At 41.0% G+C, this 19025-nt stretch overlaps 1 protein-coding gene across 8 annotated transcripts in view; it reads left to right on the top strand.

The window, feature by feature from the left end:
• cdh12a (cadherin 12a) overlaps window positions 1-19025 on the top strand; it is a 107820-nt gene that overhangs the window by 57562 nt on the left and 31233 nt on the right. For all 8 annotated transcript variants that reach the window (XM_030075195.1, XM_030075192.1, XM_030075194.1 and 5 more), the window contains 2 exons: window positions 12017-12270; window positions 16141-16277. In XM_030075195.1, the coding sequence (XP_029931055.1) occupies window positions 12017-12270; window positions 16141-16277 (391 nt within the window). The remainder of the gene's footprint in view (window positions 1-12016; window positions 12271-16140; window positions 16278-19025) is intronic.

Below are 19025 nucleotides of genomic sequence, written 5' to 3'. Positions count from 1 at the left end.
TAATTTGTGAAAATCATATCTATGCATTTTTACTTTTCTTGCTTTTATTTATTAGATACCTTTCAATAAAGAGCAGACATGATTTTTATACAGTTAATGGTAACACTCCAGATATTCAACAGAATTTCAGTTGATATATGTTACATATCAAGGATACAAGGACACAAGGAAGTTTATTGGTCATTATACAACAGGTTGTATAATGAAATTAAAATGTGGTTCCCTCTTGATTGATTAATTGATTGTATAAAAAATAAAATTTTTAAACATGGAGGAGTGCAGATGGTGCATTTAGTATATCAGCAAGACTTCAGTAGAATATCAATAAGCCATGAATTATATTTCTACAACATGTATACAAATATTCAGCGCTGTGACTGGTTATTAAATTTGTTTATCCTGTTGTCCATTTGCTAAAAAAGGTTTGATATAAGCCCCCACTCAACTGGAACCCTAGCCTTAACCCACTGGGCACATCTTCCCAGAACCCAGAATGTCTCATAAAAACACGGTGGGGGTCCAGCAATAACGTCAGCTAGGCCTACATGTTTGTAAAATATCTGTGGAATGCTCATTGTGAAGAGATGAAATGTTGAACTCAATAAATCTCCACGATGGAAAAAGCTAAGAAAATCAAACCTAGATCAAAAATAACTCAAATTATCTTTTATGCAACATACATTGCTCAAATGCTAGTCTTCTCCTTTCCATTGCAGATGATCAATGAAGTTGATTCACAGCAATACAGGGGGGTTGTGGGAAACAACAACAAAGTCCACTAAGTCACAGGAAGTGTATACTAGGCGATGGGCAGCAGAGTTTTATTGATGTGTGCGTGGGCTGTGTGCACATGTGTGACTTTGTGTGTGTGTGTGTGATGAAAGGCAGCTACAAGGACATGGGAAATGAGTAGGAAAGGGCAAAGGTGTCTGGTCGGTCCAGTGGATATGAAGTATCCGTAAGAGTTGACAACAAGGGTTCTTGAGTCTTTGTTGATGCATCACTGGATTCATCCTGACAGTCATCATGTAGGGTTTACTCTCCACAAGGGACCCAATCCCCCCAAGAGAACAGCATTCCTCATCACAATTCTTTACATGTGTGTTTGCATATGAGCTCCTTTTCTAAATTTTGTGAGTGCGTGTGTGTATGTGTGTGAGAAAAAGAGAATGCTTTGGTGTGAGAGGGAGGGAGCAGGAGGGAGAGAGAGAGACAGACGTGTTTCTTAAAACTTTCAAAGCCTCCCCGGCAGTACTCACTGCAGCGGGATAGCCAGCTGTGTTGATGCGAGTCCTCAAGCTTGATCCAGAAAAATTTTAGCCCCCTTAAAGTTGGTAAAAGCGCCATAAAAGCCAAAACATCCATGCAGCCTTATGAGTGATATACAGTACAGAGCTGCAGTCGAGCTCAGGAATGTGAATTGGCCTCAGCAGCATGAGACAAACCGAGTTTGATATGTATATGAATGTGTCTTGGTGCAGTTTGCGGCTACATTACCATATCAAAGTGGCTGTCTCCTGCATCGTTGTGCTATGCATTCCTAACTAGATAGGCATGGTGAAGAATAGAAATTGACCCTCCTCTTCTTCCAGATCAATTAATGAGTAGTACGTTCATCAGATTGACTGGACATCAATAATCAAATATTCTGTCCTTTGAAGTCTAGCCTTTCTGTTGGGGTGTGAATTACATTATCAAAAAGTGGTCATGCCTGCACTTTTTTATCTATCCGCCTGCTTATCTATACATCACATGTACTGCGATTACTTAAAGTTGCACTAGGCGACACTTTTCTGTAAAAATGAACCAATTTTATAAGCCTGAATCAGTTGAAGCCGTGCTTTAACAGAGAGGAGTGTCAAGCATCGTAGACTCACTCCTTTTGCCCAAATTCTGGCATTTATATGGTCATTGGTGGGAAATATTCTCCATACAGGAAACTTAAGATGCTATGTTCAGAGAAAGCTCTTGTCTTTTCATATAAAGCATGACAGGCTGGTCAGACCTGTAAACATAAGAGTTCAATGTGCAAGTTATCCCAGATCACATTCAATTAATGTTCAAATTGGGGCGTCTTCCCTGGTAGAGCACGTCAAATATTTAAAAGGCTCTATAATAATAATAAAAAAAAACTTTATTTGTATAGCACCTTTCATACAAATATTGCAGCTCAAAGTGCTTCACAATAAAAAGAAGAACATTTGAAAACATTAAATAAAACATTAAAAAGAATAAAACACAGCACAGGGTCGAATTAAAAAGAAAAGGCTAAACATTGAAATAAAATTTGAAATAAAACAAAAGATGCAAATAAAATTAAAGCTGCAAGCAGCGTTGGACGGGCCCTCGCCCCCCCCCCCCATGCACGTCGGGGACGGCGCGCGTGTCGAAGTGTAGACAATTCATCCGTTTGTGCCAGTTTTGAGGGTATTTTTCGGTGCTTTTATTTTGAAAGAGTTTTGGGCTTTTATTTTGAAAGGCCGCGGAAGTCCTAGTGTGTGACCGACAGGACTACTGGCAGCTGCTGCATGATCACACCAAAATGCAGGCACACACACTCACTCACTCACTCACTCACTCACAGAAACACACACACACACACACACATACGCACACGTGCACACACACACACACACACACACACACACACACACACACACACACACACACACACACACACACACACAACGCCAACAAAAAACCCACTGGTAGTACATTTGCTGCTGGTGCCCCTCTGGCCACTAGCAGCGCCCCTCCAGCAGATGGCGCCCTTAGCATGTCCTAGTGTGTGACTGACTTGAGTAGTGGCAGCTGTGGCATGATCACACCAAAATGCAGGCAGACAGAGAAATCCTCATTCAATCTAATGGAGAAATCCATAAAACCCACCCCTTTTTGAGGTGTCACAGCTCGGTCACCGTTTAAGTGACAGACTTGATTCAAAGTTTAAACGAGGCACGAGATCTATAAATCTCCCATTTACATGATTTTGCTATCTTTTACCGTTTTGGAGTTATGGCAGTTTTAGTTTGAGAGTGTTTTCTGCTCCCTCTGAGCTCTTACAATGGGTGTGTATTGCGCATTCCTGAGGCAGCTAGAGTGAGTCACATGTCCAGGCAGAGTGCAGAGCAGAGCACACCAGAGTCAAAAACGTTTGAAAACTCTTCACAGCTCCCACAAACTTGGTCCAATCCACATCAAAACTACATATTTTTGTAGGAATTTTTGTCCTCTTTCCATCTGCATAGTTTTCAAAACCGTCAGACTTTTACTTTAGACTCCAGGGGCTTAATTATTGCCAAGTGTCAGCCTCTTCACACCAAACTCCATGGGAAAAAATGAGGTTTTGGCTCTGGCCACTCCGACTTTGAGGGCTTATAAAATCCAAACGAATCGAGTAATGACGGAGTCTTTAGCAACTTTTGTTCAGCACTGTGTCCTCTGTCATCTGTTAAATTTTCAAGCCGCTGACATTTACGCCCTGGGAGGAGATAGATTTTGTTCAAAGCGGAATTTTGGGCGAGAACGTGATGTTCAAACGCAAATTGCGGACTTCCTGTTGATTTTAGGTCGGGGGTGTCAGCGCGTGAATTGTAGGGCTTGCTGAGACCTACATTTCGGCAGTGGTTTGGTCTTTTTATCACATTCCTGTGGGCCGCAGCGGCTGCCTTTGTGTGCCTAGGTGGCGCTACCGAACCCATTTTTGCACCTTGGGGGTCTGTTTGTCCATTTTATCCAATTTTTCGCCAGACGTGGGCTGCGTGCCGAATTTGGTGAGTTTTTGAGCATGTTTAGGGGGTCAAATTAAGGCCGAATGACACGTAAGAATAATAATAATTAAAGCTGCAAGCAGCGTTGGACGGGCCCTCGCCCCCCCGTGCACGTCGGGGACGGCGCGCGTGTCGAAGCGCAGACAATTCGTCCGTTTGTTCCAGTTTTAAGGGTATTTTTTGGTGCTTTCATTGTGAAAGAGTTTTGGGCTTTTATTTTGAAAGGCCGCGGAAGTCCTAGTGTGTGACCGACAGGACTACTGGCAGCTGCTGCATGATCACACCAAAATGCAGGCACACACACTCACTCACTCACACAAACACACACACACACACACACACACACAGACACATACGCACGTGCACACACACACACACACACACACACACACACGATGCCAACAAAAACCCACTGGTAGTACATTCGCTGCTGGTGCCCCTCTGGCCACTAGCAGCGCCCCTCCAGCAGATGGCGCCCTTAGCATGTCCTAGTGTGTGACTGACTTGAGTACTGGCAGCTGTGGCATGATCACACCAAAATGCAGGCAGACAGAGAAATCCTCATTCAATCTAATGGAGAAATCCAGAAAACCCACCCCTTTTTGAGGTGTCACAGCTCGGTCACCGTTTAAGTGACAGACTTGATTCAAAGTTTAAACGAGGCACGAGACTCGGATCTATAAATCTCCCATTTACATGATTTTGCTATCTTTTACCGTTTTGGAGTTATGGCAGTTTTAGTTTGAGAGTGTTTTCTGCTCCCTCTGAGCTCTTACAATGGGTGTGTATTGCGCATTCCTGAGGCAGCTAGAGTGAGTCACATGTCCAGGCAGAGTGCAGAGCAGAGCACACCAGAGTCAAAAATGTTTGAAAACTCTTCACAGCTCCCACAAACTTGGTCCAATCCACATCAAAACTACATATTTTTGTAGGAATTTTTGTCCTCTTTCCATCTGCATAGTTTTCAAAGCCGTCAGACTTTTACTTTAGACTGCAGGGGCCTAATTAGTGCCAAGTGTCAGCCTCTGCACACCAAACTCCATGGGAAAAAATGAGGTTTTGGCTCTGGCCACTCCGACTTTGAGGGCTTATAAAATCCAAACGAATCGAGTAATGACGGAGTTTTTAGCAACTTTTGTTCAGCACTGTGTCCTCTGTCATCTATTAAGTTTTCAAGCCGCTGACATTTATGCCCTGGGAGGAGATAGATTTTGTTCAACGCGGAACTTTGGGCGAGAATGTGAACATTCCAACGCAAATTGCAGACTTCCTGTTGGTTTTAGAGGGGGGGTGTCAGCGCGTGAATTGTAGGGCTTGATGAGACCTACATTTCGGCGTTGGTTTGGTGTTTCTATCACATTCCTGTGGGCCGCAGCGGCTGCCTTTGTGTGCCTAGGTGGCGCTACCGAGCCCATTTTTGCACTTAGGGGGTCTGTTTGTCCATTTTATCAAATTTTTCGCCAGACCTGGCCTGCGTGCCGAATTTGGTGAGTTTTGGAGCATGTTTAGGGGGTCAAATTAAGCGTTATTTGGGCGTAATAATAATAAGAAGAAGAAGGAAAAAACGAAGCAATAACAATAGGGCTTCGCACTGTTCCAGTGCTCGGGCCCTAATTAAAGCTGCAAGCAGCGTTGGTCGGCCCTCGCACCGGTGCCGGTCCGCCACGATCCGTGATGATGTTTGTGTCATTGAAGTGCAGACAATTCATCCATTTTTCCCATTTGTAAGGGTATTTTTCTGTGCTTTCAGTTGGAAAGAGTTTTGGCATGTGACATGAGTACTGCGCTAATACATGAGTACTGTGTCATGATCAGACCGAAATGCAGGCAGACAGAGAAATCCCCATGCAATCCAATAGAGAAATCGATCAAACCCACACCCGTTTTGAGGTAACGCCGCTTGGATATCGTTTGAGTTACAGACGCAATTCGAAGTTTAAACGAGTCACAAGACTCGGCTCTATAATTCTTGTATTAACACCATTTTGCTATCTTTTACCGTTTTTGAATTATGGCAGTTTTAGTTTGACTGTTTTCTCTGCTCCCGCTGACGGTTTATAATGGGTGTGTATTGCGGAACTGTCCGTTACCTAGAGTGAGTCACATGACCGGGCAGAGTGCAGAGGAGAGGACACCAGGGTCCAAAATGTTGGAAAAGTCTTCACAGCGGCCACAAACTTGTTCCAATTTAAAAATTAATTTCATATTTTTGTAGGAATTTTCGTCCTCTTTCGTGTGGCATAAGTTTCGAAGCCGTGCAACGTTTACTTTAGACGCCAGGGGCCTAATTAGCGCCAAGTGTGCGCCTCTTCACGCCAAACTCCATGGAAAAAACGACGCCCTCGAAGTCGGCATTGCCGACTTCGAGGGCTTATAAATCCCAAACGGTTCAAATTAATAATAAACCTTTAGCAACTTTTGTTCAGCACTGTATCCTCTTTCATCCATTAGCTTTTTGAGCCGCCACGATTTACGGCCTCGGAGGAGATAAATTTTGTTCAACACGCAATTTCGGGGCCTGACTTTTACTTTGAAAGGCAAATTGCGGACTTCCTGTTGGTTTTAGGTTGGGGGGGCGAGCGCGTGAAATCTCGGCCTTGATGAGACCTACGTTTCGGCGTTGGTTTGGTCTTTCTATCACGTTCCTGTGGGCCGCAGCGGCCGATTTAGTGTGCCTAGGTGGCGCTAGAGAGCCCATTTTTGCACTTTGGGGGTCCGAGTTGCCATTTTATCGAATTTTTCGCCAGACCTGGAGTGCGTGCCAAATTTGGTGAGTTTTTGAGCATGTTTAGGGGGTCAAATTAAGCCTCAAAGAGACGTAACAATAGGAAAAAAAAAAAGAAACAGTACAATAACAATAGGCCCTCTCTCCGATGGAGGGCGAGGGCCTAATTAAAGCTGCAAGCAGCGTTGGTCGGCCCTCGCACCGGTGCCGGTCCGCCACGATGTTTGTGTCATCGAAGTGCAGACAATTTATCCATTTTTACCATTTGTGAGGGTCTTTTTCGGTGCTTTCAGTTGGAAAGAGTTTTGGGCTTTTATTTTGAAAGGCCCAGGATGTCCTAGTGTGTGAGTGACATGAGTACTGCGCTAATACATGAGTACTGGCAGCTGTGTCATGATCAGACCAAAATGCAGGCACACAGAGAAATCCTCATTCAATCCAATGGAGAAATCGATCAAACCCACCCATGTTTGAGGTAACGCCGCTCGGACATCGTTTGAGTTACAGACTTTTTTCAAAGTTTAAACGAGGCACAAGACTCTGCTCTATAAATCTTGTATTTACATGATTTTGCTATCTTGTACCGTTTTTGAATTATGGCAGTTTAAGTTTGACTGTTTTCTCTGCTCCCGCTGACGGTTTATAATGGGTGTGTATTGCGGAACTGTCCGTTGCCTAGAGTGAGTCACATGACCGGGCAGAGTGCAGAGGAGAGGACACCAGGGTTCAAAATGGTCGAAAAGTCTTCACAGCGGCCACAAACTTGTTCCAATTTAAAAATTAATTTCATATTTTTGTAGGAATTTTCGTCCTCTTTCGTGTGGCATAATTTTCGAAGCCGTGCGACGTTTACTTTAGACTCCAGGGGCCTAATTAGCGCCAAGTGTGCGCCTCTTCACGCCAAACTCTATGGGAAAAACGACGCCTTATAGTTTAAAAACGAAGCGAGTAATGACGAAGTCTTTAGCAACTGTTGTTCAGCACTGTATCCTCTTTCATCTATTAGCTTTTTGAGCCGCCGCGATTTACGGCCTCGGAGGAGATCAATTTTGTTCAACACGCAATTTCGGGGCCCGACTTTTACTTTGAAAGGCAAATTGCGGACTTCCTGTTGATTTTAGGTCGGGGGGGCGAGCGCGTGAAATGTCGGCCTTGATGAGACCTACGTTTCGGCGCTGGTTTGGTCTTTCTATCACGTTCCTGTGGGCCGCAGCGGCCGCCTTCGTGTGCCTTTTTGTGCCTAGGTGGCGCTAGCGAGCCCATTTATGCACTTAGAGGCTGCGTTTTTCCATTTTATCGAATTTTTCGCCAGGCCAGAGGTGCGTGCCGAATTTGGTGAGTTTTTGAGCATGTTTAGGGGGTCAAATTAAGCGTCAAAAAAACGTACCGATAATAATAATAAGAATAAGAATAATAAAAAACAATACAAAAACAATAGGCCCTCTCTCCGATGGAGGGCGAGGGCCTAATTAAAGCTGCAAGCAGCGTTGGACGGGCCCTCGCCCCCCCCCCCCGTGCACGTCGGGGACGGCGCGCGTGTCGAAGCGCAGACAATTCGTCCGTTTGTTCCAGTTTTAAGGGTATTTTTCGGTGCTTTTATTGTGAAAGAGTTTTGGGCTTTTATTTTGAAAGGTCGCGGAAGTTCTAGCGTGTGACCGACAGGACTACTGGCAGCTGCTGCATGATCACACCAAAATGCAGGCACACACACTCACTCACTCACTCACTCACTCACACAAACACACACACACACACATACGCACGTGCACGTGCACAAACACACACACACACACACACACACACACACACACACACACACACACACACACACACACACGACGCCAACAAAAAACCCACTGGTAGTACATTCGCTGCTGGTGCCCCTCTGGCCACTAGCAGCGCCCCTCCAGCAGATGGCGCCCTTAGCATGTCCTAGTGTCTGACTGACTTGAGTAGTGGCAGCTGTGGCATGATCACACCAAAATGCAGGCAGACAGAGAAATCCTCATTCAATCTAATGGAGAAATCCAGAAAACCCACCCCTTTTTGAGGTGTCACAGCTCGGTCACCGTTTAAGTGACAGACTTGATTCAAAGTTTAAACGAGTCACGAGACTCGGATCTATAAATCTCCCATTTACATGATTTTGCTATCTTTTACCGTTTTTGAGTTATGGCAGTTTTAGTTTGAGAGTGTTTTCTGCTCCCTCTGAGCTCTTACAATGGGTGTGTATTGCGCATTCCTGAGGCAGCTAGAGTGAGTCACATGTCCAGGCAGAGTGCAGAGCAGAGCACACCAGAGTCAAAAATGTTTGAAAACTCTTCACAGCTCCCACAGACTTGGTCCAATCCACATCAAAACTACATATTTTTGTAGGAATTTTCGTCTTCTTTCCATCTGCATAGTTTTCAAAGCCATCAGACTTTTACTTTAGAGTCCAGGGGCCTAATTAGTGCCAAGTGTCAGCCTCTGCACACCAAACTCCATGGGAAAAAATGAGATTTTGGCTCTGGCCACTCTGACTTTGAGGGCTTATAAAATCCAAACGAATCGAGTAATGACGGAGTTTTTAGCAACTTTTGTTCAGCACTGTGTCCTCTGTCATCTATTAAATTTTCAAGCCGCTGGCATTTACGCCCTGGGAGGAGATAGATTTTGTTCAAAGCGGAATTTTGGGCGAGAACGTGATGTTCAAACGCAAATTGCGGACTTCCTGTTGGTTTTAGAGGGGGGGTGTCAGCGCGTGATTTGTAGGCCTTCATGAGACCTACATTTCGGCGTTGGTTTGGTGTTTCTATCACATTCCTGTGGGCCACAGCAGCTGCCTTTGTGTCCCTAGGTGGCGCTACCGAGCCCATTTTTGCACTTAGGGGGTCCGTTTGTCCATTTTATCAAATTTTTCGCCAGACCTGGCCTGCGTGCCGAATTTGGTGAGTTTTGGAGCATGTTTAGGGGGTCAAATTAAGGCCAAATGACACGTAAGAATAATAATAAAAAACGAAGCAATTACAATAGGGCTTCGCGCTGTTCCAGCGCTCGGGCCCTAAAACAATAAAAGACAACAGCGTGGAATCTATGTTGCTTCCATTTGGAGGAGCTAACGCTGAAGATGCCCAGTGGAGTTTTGAGGGAAAAGCAGAGCTTGAAACACCTTATAGACTCAATACTGAGCTGACGAGGTTTATGTCCAAATTTCAGACTGGTGCTTTGATACAGTCAAAGAAAACCGTTGGTGACTGTTTTATCAGTCACAGAACAACACATGTGCAGTGCAGATGGTTTACAACATACTTAGCGCTCAAACAGCTGGTTTGGTTACTTATTTACATCAGATTTGCAGGAAGGTGTTTTAGAGCCTCAGGCCAAACACAGTGCTTCAAAACATTAAACTTCATCCAACTGATAAGTCAGGCAACATTAAGCAAACGCACAATTAAATACCATGTGCAGACAATTTAATATGATCTGTGGAGCTGCAACATGTGGCGAAATGTTGGGAGAAAAGAAACTGGGGATTCTGTCTTATTTTCAACCTTATCTCAGTGATAAAACTATGTGTTCAAAGTGAATAGGAAAATGAAGAAATATGTGGCTATATTGGTGTGTGATTGACTAATGTTAGTTAGACAGATAGATAGGTAGATAGATAGATAGATAGATAGATAGATAGATAGATAGATAGATAGATAGATAGATAGATAGATATACTTTATTGATCCCAACCAGGGAAATTCTGGTGTTCCAGCTGCAACAGTAGAACATACAATAAAGTTAAATAAAAAAGAATAAAGGCTAAATATATACAGTAAAGACTATAAAGACTAAAAACTAAAATGTACAATAAGGGCTAACCTAAGGAAAAGAGATATGAGATGTGAGTTAAATACAGTGTGCTGCATTCGTACATCACATGTTGTCTATGATTTAATCTGAATATAATCATTTAAAAGCCATCGATGCCTCTGAATGCCTGTACTGCCAGGTGGAGGTAGGAGGAAGCCTTAGACGAGTTGAGCTGATTAGATGATGAGGAAAGTTAATAAAGCTAATATAATTGTATTCCTGGTTTTGCTAAAGCTGTTGCTAAAGTAATGACCATCTCCTGACCGGTACCCGTGTGCATAATAATTTCATATTAAAGCAATTGAAGTTTGATAGAGTGTTGGATTGTATAGTAACTTAGACGTGATACGAGTCCCCATGGTGGTGGAATACCTTCATTAGTTGCTTTTTGCTTCCCTGGCTGCTAATCCACAGGACTGGATTTCTAGCTCTGCATTCACTTCCATTGTGAGGCGAAACAGCCCCCACAGTAACACTTTCAGCACACAGGCGAACATGAACAAAGTGCTTTATGCAAATACAAAAACCAAGTCCTGGTCCCCATTTTCAGATCTTTTCTTTTCTTCTTCTTTTCTGAAAAGTAATGTTGTTTCAGATCATACATGAAGACAAAGTTACACCTTTTTATTTTGCTAGCATGACACTAAGCCAACTCTGCCATTAAGTAGATCAATATGGTGCCGTCATATTACCTGTCTATTAACATTTCTTGTTGTGAAGAGTAAAAATAAATCATCAATAATTCAGTGAAAAGGACAAAAACAGTGTCTCTATGGCCTCTGATGGTTTAGATACTGTATGTCTAACCTCTGATTCGCTAACGCCTGGTGGACACTGCCTCTTTGACTTCTGATTGGCTAATTAAGGACACCTCTGACTGGTGAAGATACAATCTTGGTAATGTGCAAAGTAAAAATGAGCATAAGAATGAACCGTGGTGAATGTGGTTTTGATATCATATGATTATTGTTCAACTGGTCATTTCCACTTTAGACAGCAATTGTTAGAGTGCACACGATTGCCAAGTTATGTCACCTCTATATACTGAGTTTTACTAAAACTGAATAATTCCTTCTGTGCACCATTATCAAAGTCTTTCACGTCAGTGCATGCACACATACTCATTACAATAGCTAGTATGATAGAAGCTGAAATGTTCAGAAATTAGATATGATTGTTGAAATTCTTGTCACCAGGATTTTATGCTGATTATCACACCACCACATAGCCAATCTGTACCGTTGCTTGTTCAGTGGCCTTTAAAAGTGCCCCTCTACCACTGTGGTGACTTTTTGAAAAACTGGAAGGATTCTTATGTCCAAACCGATATAAACAGGCGCACACAATTTGATGGTGTTCTGTGATTCCATTCAACACTTATATTCCTTTTTGTGAGAACACCCACTGCCATGCCCAGCTTTGGCCAATTAGTGTGGAAAGTTAATGAGTTCTTCCTTACCGCATGACCAACCATTCCACAAGTATTGTGGTATCAAGAAAGTTATATGTCTTTTAATGAGACGCCTCACAAACTTCATGCCCCCTCTTTGGCCAATTTGTATGAAGTGGTGGAGTTCTTCCTGAGCTCATGACCAACCCTTCTTCAGTGTTTCATACATTCAAAACTTTTTTATATGTCCTCTCACATGATTCCTGTTTCGCATGTCCACACATCCAGACTCTGGACTATGAGACCAAGAAGTCGTACACGTTCAAAGTGGAGGCATCCAATGCTCAGCTGGATCCCCGCTTCCTCCACCTGGGGCCCTTCAAGGACTCAGCCACCATCAAAGTGAACGTCCTGGACGTAGATGAGCCCCCTGTTTTCACCAAGCCCTTCTACTCTGTGGATGTATATGAGGACACTCCTCCAGGAACCATCATTGGCTCAGTAACGGCTCACGACCTCGACGCCAGCAGCAGCGCTGTCAGGTACCCCACAAAATGAAGTTCCCATTAGTACTACAATGGTAGCCATAGTAACAGACCCCCAACCTGCATATGTCTTGCCTAGAGAAAGCTCACCCATTCTGAAAACTTTGATATTATTTCACTTCCCCCCCAGCTGTTATGTAGCACAGTAGCGGTGCTATCTTCCTCTCATTGTTACTGAGTGCTGCATATGTTACAGCAGCAGTCATGATAACTGCCCCTCATCATGCACCTGCCTTCTATGTGAGAGCTGTAAGTGTTATATGAGTATGTTTTTGCTTAAACTATATAAAGCAGCACTGACTAATCATATTGTAGCACCAAATTTGAGTCTCTGAAAGATCTGAATTCACTTCTCGTGCCGAGTTAAATTAAAGGGATGCTCTTTGGTTTAGGGTTGTTTGTCACTATAAATGAAAATTCCAGGACCCAAAAGCAAATGCCAACACAAAGCACAAGCAGTTCAAAATATATAATAAAAACAACACACACCCTCACATTTTACCTATAATGTCGCCTGCACAGGGAGTAGCACACCAAACACGCATGTACATTTTAACCTTGTAACCATGTATTTTGTCTGATAATGTATTGATTACTATAGGACAATAAAACAAAGAATTGCTTATCCTTAAAATAATTATACTACTAGGATACTATTATAGACCACATACCAGATATGTAAACAAACATTCAGCGCTGACATGAAGCCGCCGCACAGTGATACTATATAATATAATATACTGTATAACCCTATACAGAAGCAAAGTAGCTCCTTTAATGTACCACACAAATTACAATTGAGTTATTAGATAGATAGATAGATACTTTATTCATCCCGAAGGAAATTCACAGTTTTCAGCAGTATCCACAGAGTACAAGATTAAGTAAATAAAAAATAAAGAATAAAAGATAAAAAATAAAGAATAAAAGATGACACTTGAGCTCTAACGATCTAAGTACCCAATGTGCAAAAAACAATGTGCAAAAAACCAAAAAACCAGTGTGCATCGATGTATACAATGTGCATAGATGTGGGCAATGTGCAAATTTACAGTATAAACAGATGATAAATAGCTGATAAATAGATGATAAAAAACCAAAAAAAAAACAGTGTGCATCAATGTATACAATGTGCATAGATATGGGCAATGTGCAAATTTACAGTATAAACAGATGATAAATAGCTGATAAATAGATGATAAAAAACAAACAAAAAAAAACCAGTGTGCATCGATGTATACAATGTGCATAGATGTGGGCAATGTGCAAATTTACAGTATAAATATAAATTGCACGTTTGAATGGGAATGAACTTTTAGGTTCTGTGTTAGCAAAGCTGGATATAATACCATACTGGGACCTTGCATGTCCAGACTGGTAATCCTGGGCTGTCCCATCACACTGACTTGTGGCATCATCACAGTTGTGACACAGTTGTAAATGCTGAAAGTCAAGGCCAGATGCATATAGTGAGAGAAACACACACAGAGAGATTTACTCAACAGCAGCACAGCTTTGCAAGGCAAACACAGTATATTAAGGCAGTGTAGCATTACATAACTCTGTGAGAACTGCTACCAGATAAACCAGGATACTATTGCAATATTGCAGTTTCATAATACGTATACTGCTTTTGTCAATCAGATGTTTTCAGTCCAACCCACAACTTAAATTTACAGTGTTGCCATGTTACTATGGAGAATTAATGCACTAATAGTGATGTCATCCATCACGTTTAAAACCAGATAATATCACTGATTAGCATCCTCAAAGCACAGAGGAGAATAAACTCACTGAAAATGTTAGGAGTTCTGTTGTAAAGGCTGGTAAACTAAAAGGTCCCAGCTTTCTTAGCCACTGCTTTGTAATGACCTGTGCTTAACTGATGTCTGTTAATGTGTTTATGTTTATACATTACATTTTACACTTAAGTATAGATGCTTTTCGGAGAGTGCTTTGCGGGGCTTTTGGTAGACCCTAGCTTCTTTAAACAAAACCTATTATCTTTACTATTTGCTCACTAGAATCATTTGATGTACAAGTTCAGCAGCTAGTCTGAGAACCAGTATTGAAGAGTTCAGCCTTGCCCAAATATAGACTTCTGGATCTCAAGTCTCTCTATGGGGAAAATAAACAGAATGTTCACATAATTATCCGTTTCTGTGAGTGTCCTCAATTCTGTCTTCTTGCATTTTAATGTTTTTATCTATGTACATTTATCTTTTTAATGGCACTGGGTCTAATGAACTGTGTGGCTTTTTTTTTAGTTAAAACAATAATTTGGCTAATAACAAGATAATGCTGTAGACCACACAGTTTGTGCTTGTGGGACTCTTGCTTACTCTCTCTGGGACAGAGTGTTGCTTAGCAACCTTCACCCCGAAGTGATAATCTTTGTCAAATTCTGTTTAAACATTTCACCATTACCTGCAATTCTTAATAGCACTCCAGCATGTCAGTTTCATACAGATATATCAACCTTCTTGTAAGAAAGGTTGAGAAGTATTGAGTACATTTTTGATCAGTTTCCCTCCTGGTGATGTCCCCTGATGCAGCCGTTCTGTGCTGCAGCATTCATCTGGTACAGCTGTCAACTGAGTCTTCAAAATGACCAGCATGACCAACAGTATGACCATGCTGAACTCCAGCAATGCCTTTTCCACTCTGGGATCCTCCTCACTCACACAGTTACACACATTACAGGGATGAGCCACTAAGTTACAGTTAAGTTAGGAGAACATTATGCAGCCAAAACCTATCAAAAGAGAAAGGGGAACCATGGCCACTGGCCACTGTTAGAAGGCAAAAACAAAACACAAAAAACAGTGTAGTACAGTCTTGACCACTGGGGGCAGTGCTGAGCACTTGCTAAACAAGGAGGATATATACCAGACACTTGGGCTAATGATATTGAGTAATCACTATATATGATTTCAAATATTTACCATTAATTACACTATTTTTTTTTTTTTAATTTAGAACAAAAACATAATTATACGCTGATGTGAAATCCATTGGAGTGAAATCCATTGGATCGATTTACTGAGCTACAGCGTGGAACTGAAAAAAGATACGATACAAATGTTTTGTAAACAATAAATCCAATGACTATGGGAACATCTCTACATGTAATAAATTGCATGGCGTAAATTGCAACCTTTGTACCTACATTACATTAAACACAGGTTAACAATTGTTGAAACTAAACATGTGAAACTTGCCAAACATCAGTTGTAAAATAAATGTGTTATACTGGTATTAACACTTCAATATTACATTCCAAATATAGTTCATGTAATTATCAAAGACAGCAACTGAAGTGATGCAAAGTTGCCAAAATAAAGGAATAATGGGCTCCAAAAACAACTTAAATATATGCCAGTCCTGCATACTATGCTTTAAAAATACAACGCAAACATTAATACAGTAGGGCTGATGTAAGATTCCTAACAATCAACTAATTTCCATTATTCTTCCTGTCTTTTATGAGAGTCGGTGTTCTTTCTTTTTCTTACCAAACATCAGCTGATATAGTAGAAAACTGTAGAGGCAGACTACAAAATTGTATGACAACGTGTTGCAGTTGAACATTTCTGTATCTTTAATATTTTATTCCCTAGCTTTAAAAGACCTTTCAGTTCGCCTGCCCTGTATGTATAATATAGGAATATGTTTGTCATTGTTCGTTTGGAGAGAGGTGGAAATGATCTAATTATAAGAACTCTGGGACTGAGCTGGAGCAGGTTTTCAAGTAATACTATTTTTTGCGTAGTATGGCTCCTACTTGAATAATTTATAAGTATTCAGTCTTATAGTTTGATTTTAGCAAGTTGTGTTTCTGTGACATAACAGGATTTTTCTTGGCAGGTATTCACTGGAGTGGCAGAGAGAAGCTGATAGCTGCTTTGACATTGACACAGTTGAAGGAACCCTGTCAACTAATGAATACCTGGACAGAGAGGCAGCTACTCAGCACAATATCACTGTGGTGGCAACCAAAGTCAGTAAGTATTTAGCAGCAACATTTTCTACACACCAACATGAACCATGTTGGACTTGGACAAAATGTTAAATGGCTAGATTTGGTATCCTCAAACCAACTCGCATTACAATGTGGATTATTTCTAATTGTTCATAGCACAACTTCACTGCCAGCTTTAGAGATGAGAAATGTGTTGCTTTGCTTCCAAACAGTTAAATGTGCACTGGTTTTTGGTCTCACAAACATTATGAATGTCCTTTTTTTGAAAACAGGAAACTTGCAAAGTCAAATGTGTCATGAAATGAAAAAAGTTGCAAACTGTGCTTTCTAACAGTTTTTGCAATAATACGTTGTCTTCATTGCCTACATTGCCTGCACCATTCGGGTGCTAGTTTGGTGAAATTACGCTACATACAGCTCTCTGAACTGCTCTTTGTGGGAGTTTACTAAAGTTTGGGATTTATGCGGTATCATTCTGAAAAGGCAGTTCCAAACATGGAACATTTTTGTCGTAGGAAATTTGTCCCGGATAAAAACAAAAATCTATGGGACAAATGCAACTGTATCATCGGTTTCCTGTTTTTCAAATAGACACTTCTGATGTTTTTGAGAGGTGGACACAAGAACCTGAAATGTCCCAATCACAATCTAATTCCTGCCTCAAATGTATATGGCGTGTTTTTAGTCACTGTGCTTTTAGAGGCACAGTTCAGCTTTATCAAAACACAATTCATGGTTGGCTTTGGTGACAACAACCCATTCCCTTTATAAAAATGAAATGAGTGTGAAATGCTTCATATTCCAAATATTTGCCTCTCATATGAGGGCCCTTTTGAAAATGTCACATGTGAAATATGCCTTTTCACATGTGAAATAATAACATGTGGTTGCAGATGACAACACAACCAACATGGAAATCACATGTGAAATAATTCAATCACATGTGGTGGTAGATCACATGTGTTCCAAAGCCACATGGGGTTTATTTCACATGTGAGTTTTTCATAAGGGAGGCTCAGTCAGCAATATGCTGTCCTCACCCCCCTTCATACTGTCCTCATGTCAGTTTGTATCTTCCATTTCAGTCCATTTCAGTCAGTGAGGGGAACTGAACATTGCCTTGAAAAAAAAAAAAAAAAGATGAATGAATACATAAAACTAACTATAGAGGACTATAGAGAACTAAATATAGCTTACATCAATAAAATTTCATGGTCACCTATTTGATGAAATGAGTATGTAATAACTGACCCTGTTAGCTTTATGATCTCATACAACTAAGCTGCATTCTTATCACAAATACAAACATGTATAAAAATGTTTCTAACAGCATATCTTGTTCCTATTCAACTTAACCACATGGTTTTTATGTCTAAATCTAACCTTTCCCTAACCTTAACAAAGAACTTCTGGGGGTTAAAGGTATGAAAATCAGCTAAAATGCTGCCCGACATAATATAAAAGATATATTGATTAGAAACGGATTTGTGATGTGTCAGAAACAAACATAATCTGTGACAAAATAGGTTTACCCCTTAATGTAATTAAGAATGCAGTTTAGCTGCATGGGAACATGCTTTTCTGCAGACAGGGGTCAAATTGAAATATGCTCAATTGTAACAATATATGTAACAGTATGTGAAAGTATTAACACAAACTGTGCGCAAAAAAGGGGACTAAAATAATTCCAGTCACTGCTGGGTACCAGAGCACATGCCTTATTTATGCAACCCAGTGCAATATCACCTCCAAGAGATATTAGCTGTTTGAATGCAGTTTCATTAATGTCAGTTAAAGGCTTGCACTCTCTCTGTTGTGTCTTGAATGCTTGGATTTGTTGGCTCGCTCTCTCAAGTCACAGTTAGTCATTCATACATTTTCATTTATATCGTCTTATCGTCTTATTTGTGCACTTAAATTACTTTTAATCCACCAAATTTGGGGATACTACTGACACACAACCTTAGGATTTGTTGTTGCTGTCTGCCCATAAGGTCAACAGTAAATTAGGGAGAAGGGCTTTCATGTTCTCCTCTCCCTCTGCTTCATAAGAGAACCCAAAGAGCTGGCCCTCCTTGGTGAATTAAAATGGCTTTTTAACTCGCGGCCACAAATATCATCTCACTCAACAATGTCCTCAATTTCACACCAGTTTGTCAGGGTCTGAAGAAAATGCACAGCTTTACTACAACAATTAATGCGCTATAGCAGGGCTTTTCAAACTTTTTTTTTAATGTTCTGGACTCCCAGTTTGACTTTCAGTAAGCCGTGGACCCCCATCTGAAGGGATTTTGCCCTATGGGACTTTATAGCAAGAGATATTTGGCTTTATATCAAGAGTTATTACATGGTTTCACAAGCATAAAAACAAATGATCTGCCATCAATTGCTGTCAAAGCATCAGTGATCTGAAGTTGAAATATATCATTTTAATGATTAGTATATAATTGTTTTGTGTCTTTTGTTTCATTTTTTTTTTTTGGCTAATTTTCTATTTTGTTTTGTTGTGCTTTGGGTAATTTTCCGTTTTTTTTTTTTTTTTTTCTGTATGTTTTTTTTTTTTTTGTAATTTTTTCTCCTCTTCCCTCCCTTTTTTCCCCATGTTTTTGAATGTAAATAAGTCAGTTTATACAAGTTACAAAGGGTTAAACTGTCTAGATGTCTGCTTGAACTCTGACAAATCGTGATGCGATTAAACCTGAAAGAAGAAAATGTTTACAAGATCCCTCATGCGTTTTCTGCATCGTAAAAATTCATAGTGAATAAAATG

This window comes from Myripristis murdjan, chromosome 17, assembly GCF_902150065.1.
Source record: "Myripristis murdjan chromosome 17, fMyrMur1.1, whole genome shotgun sequence".
In the NCBI taxonomy this organism is placed as follows: domain Eukaryota; kingdom Metazoa; phylum Chordata; class Actinopteri; order Holocentriformes; family Holocentridae; genus Myripristis; species Myripristis murdjan.
This window is presented reverse-complemented; position numbering and strand designations above follow the sequence as displayed.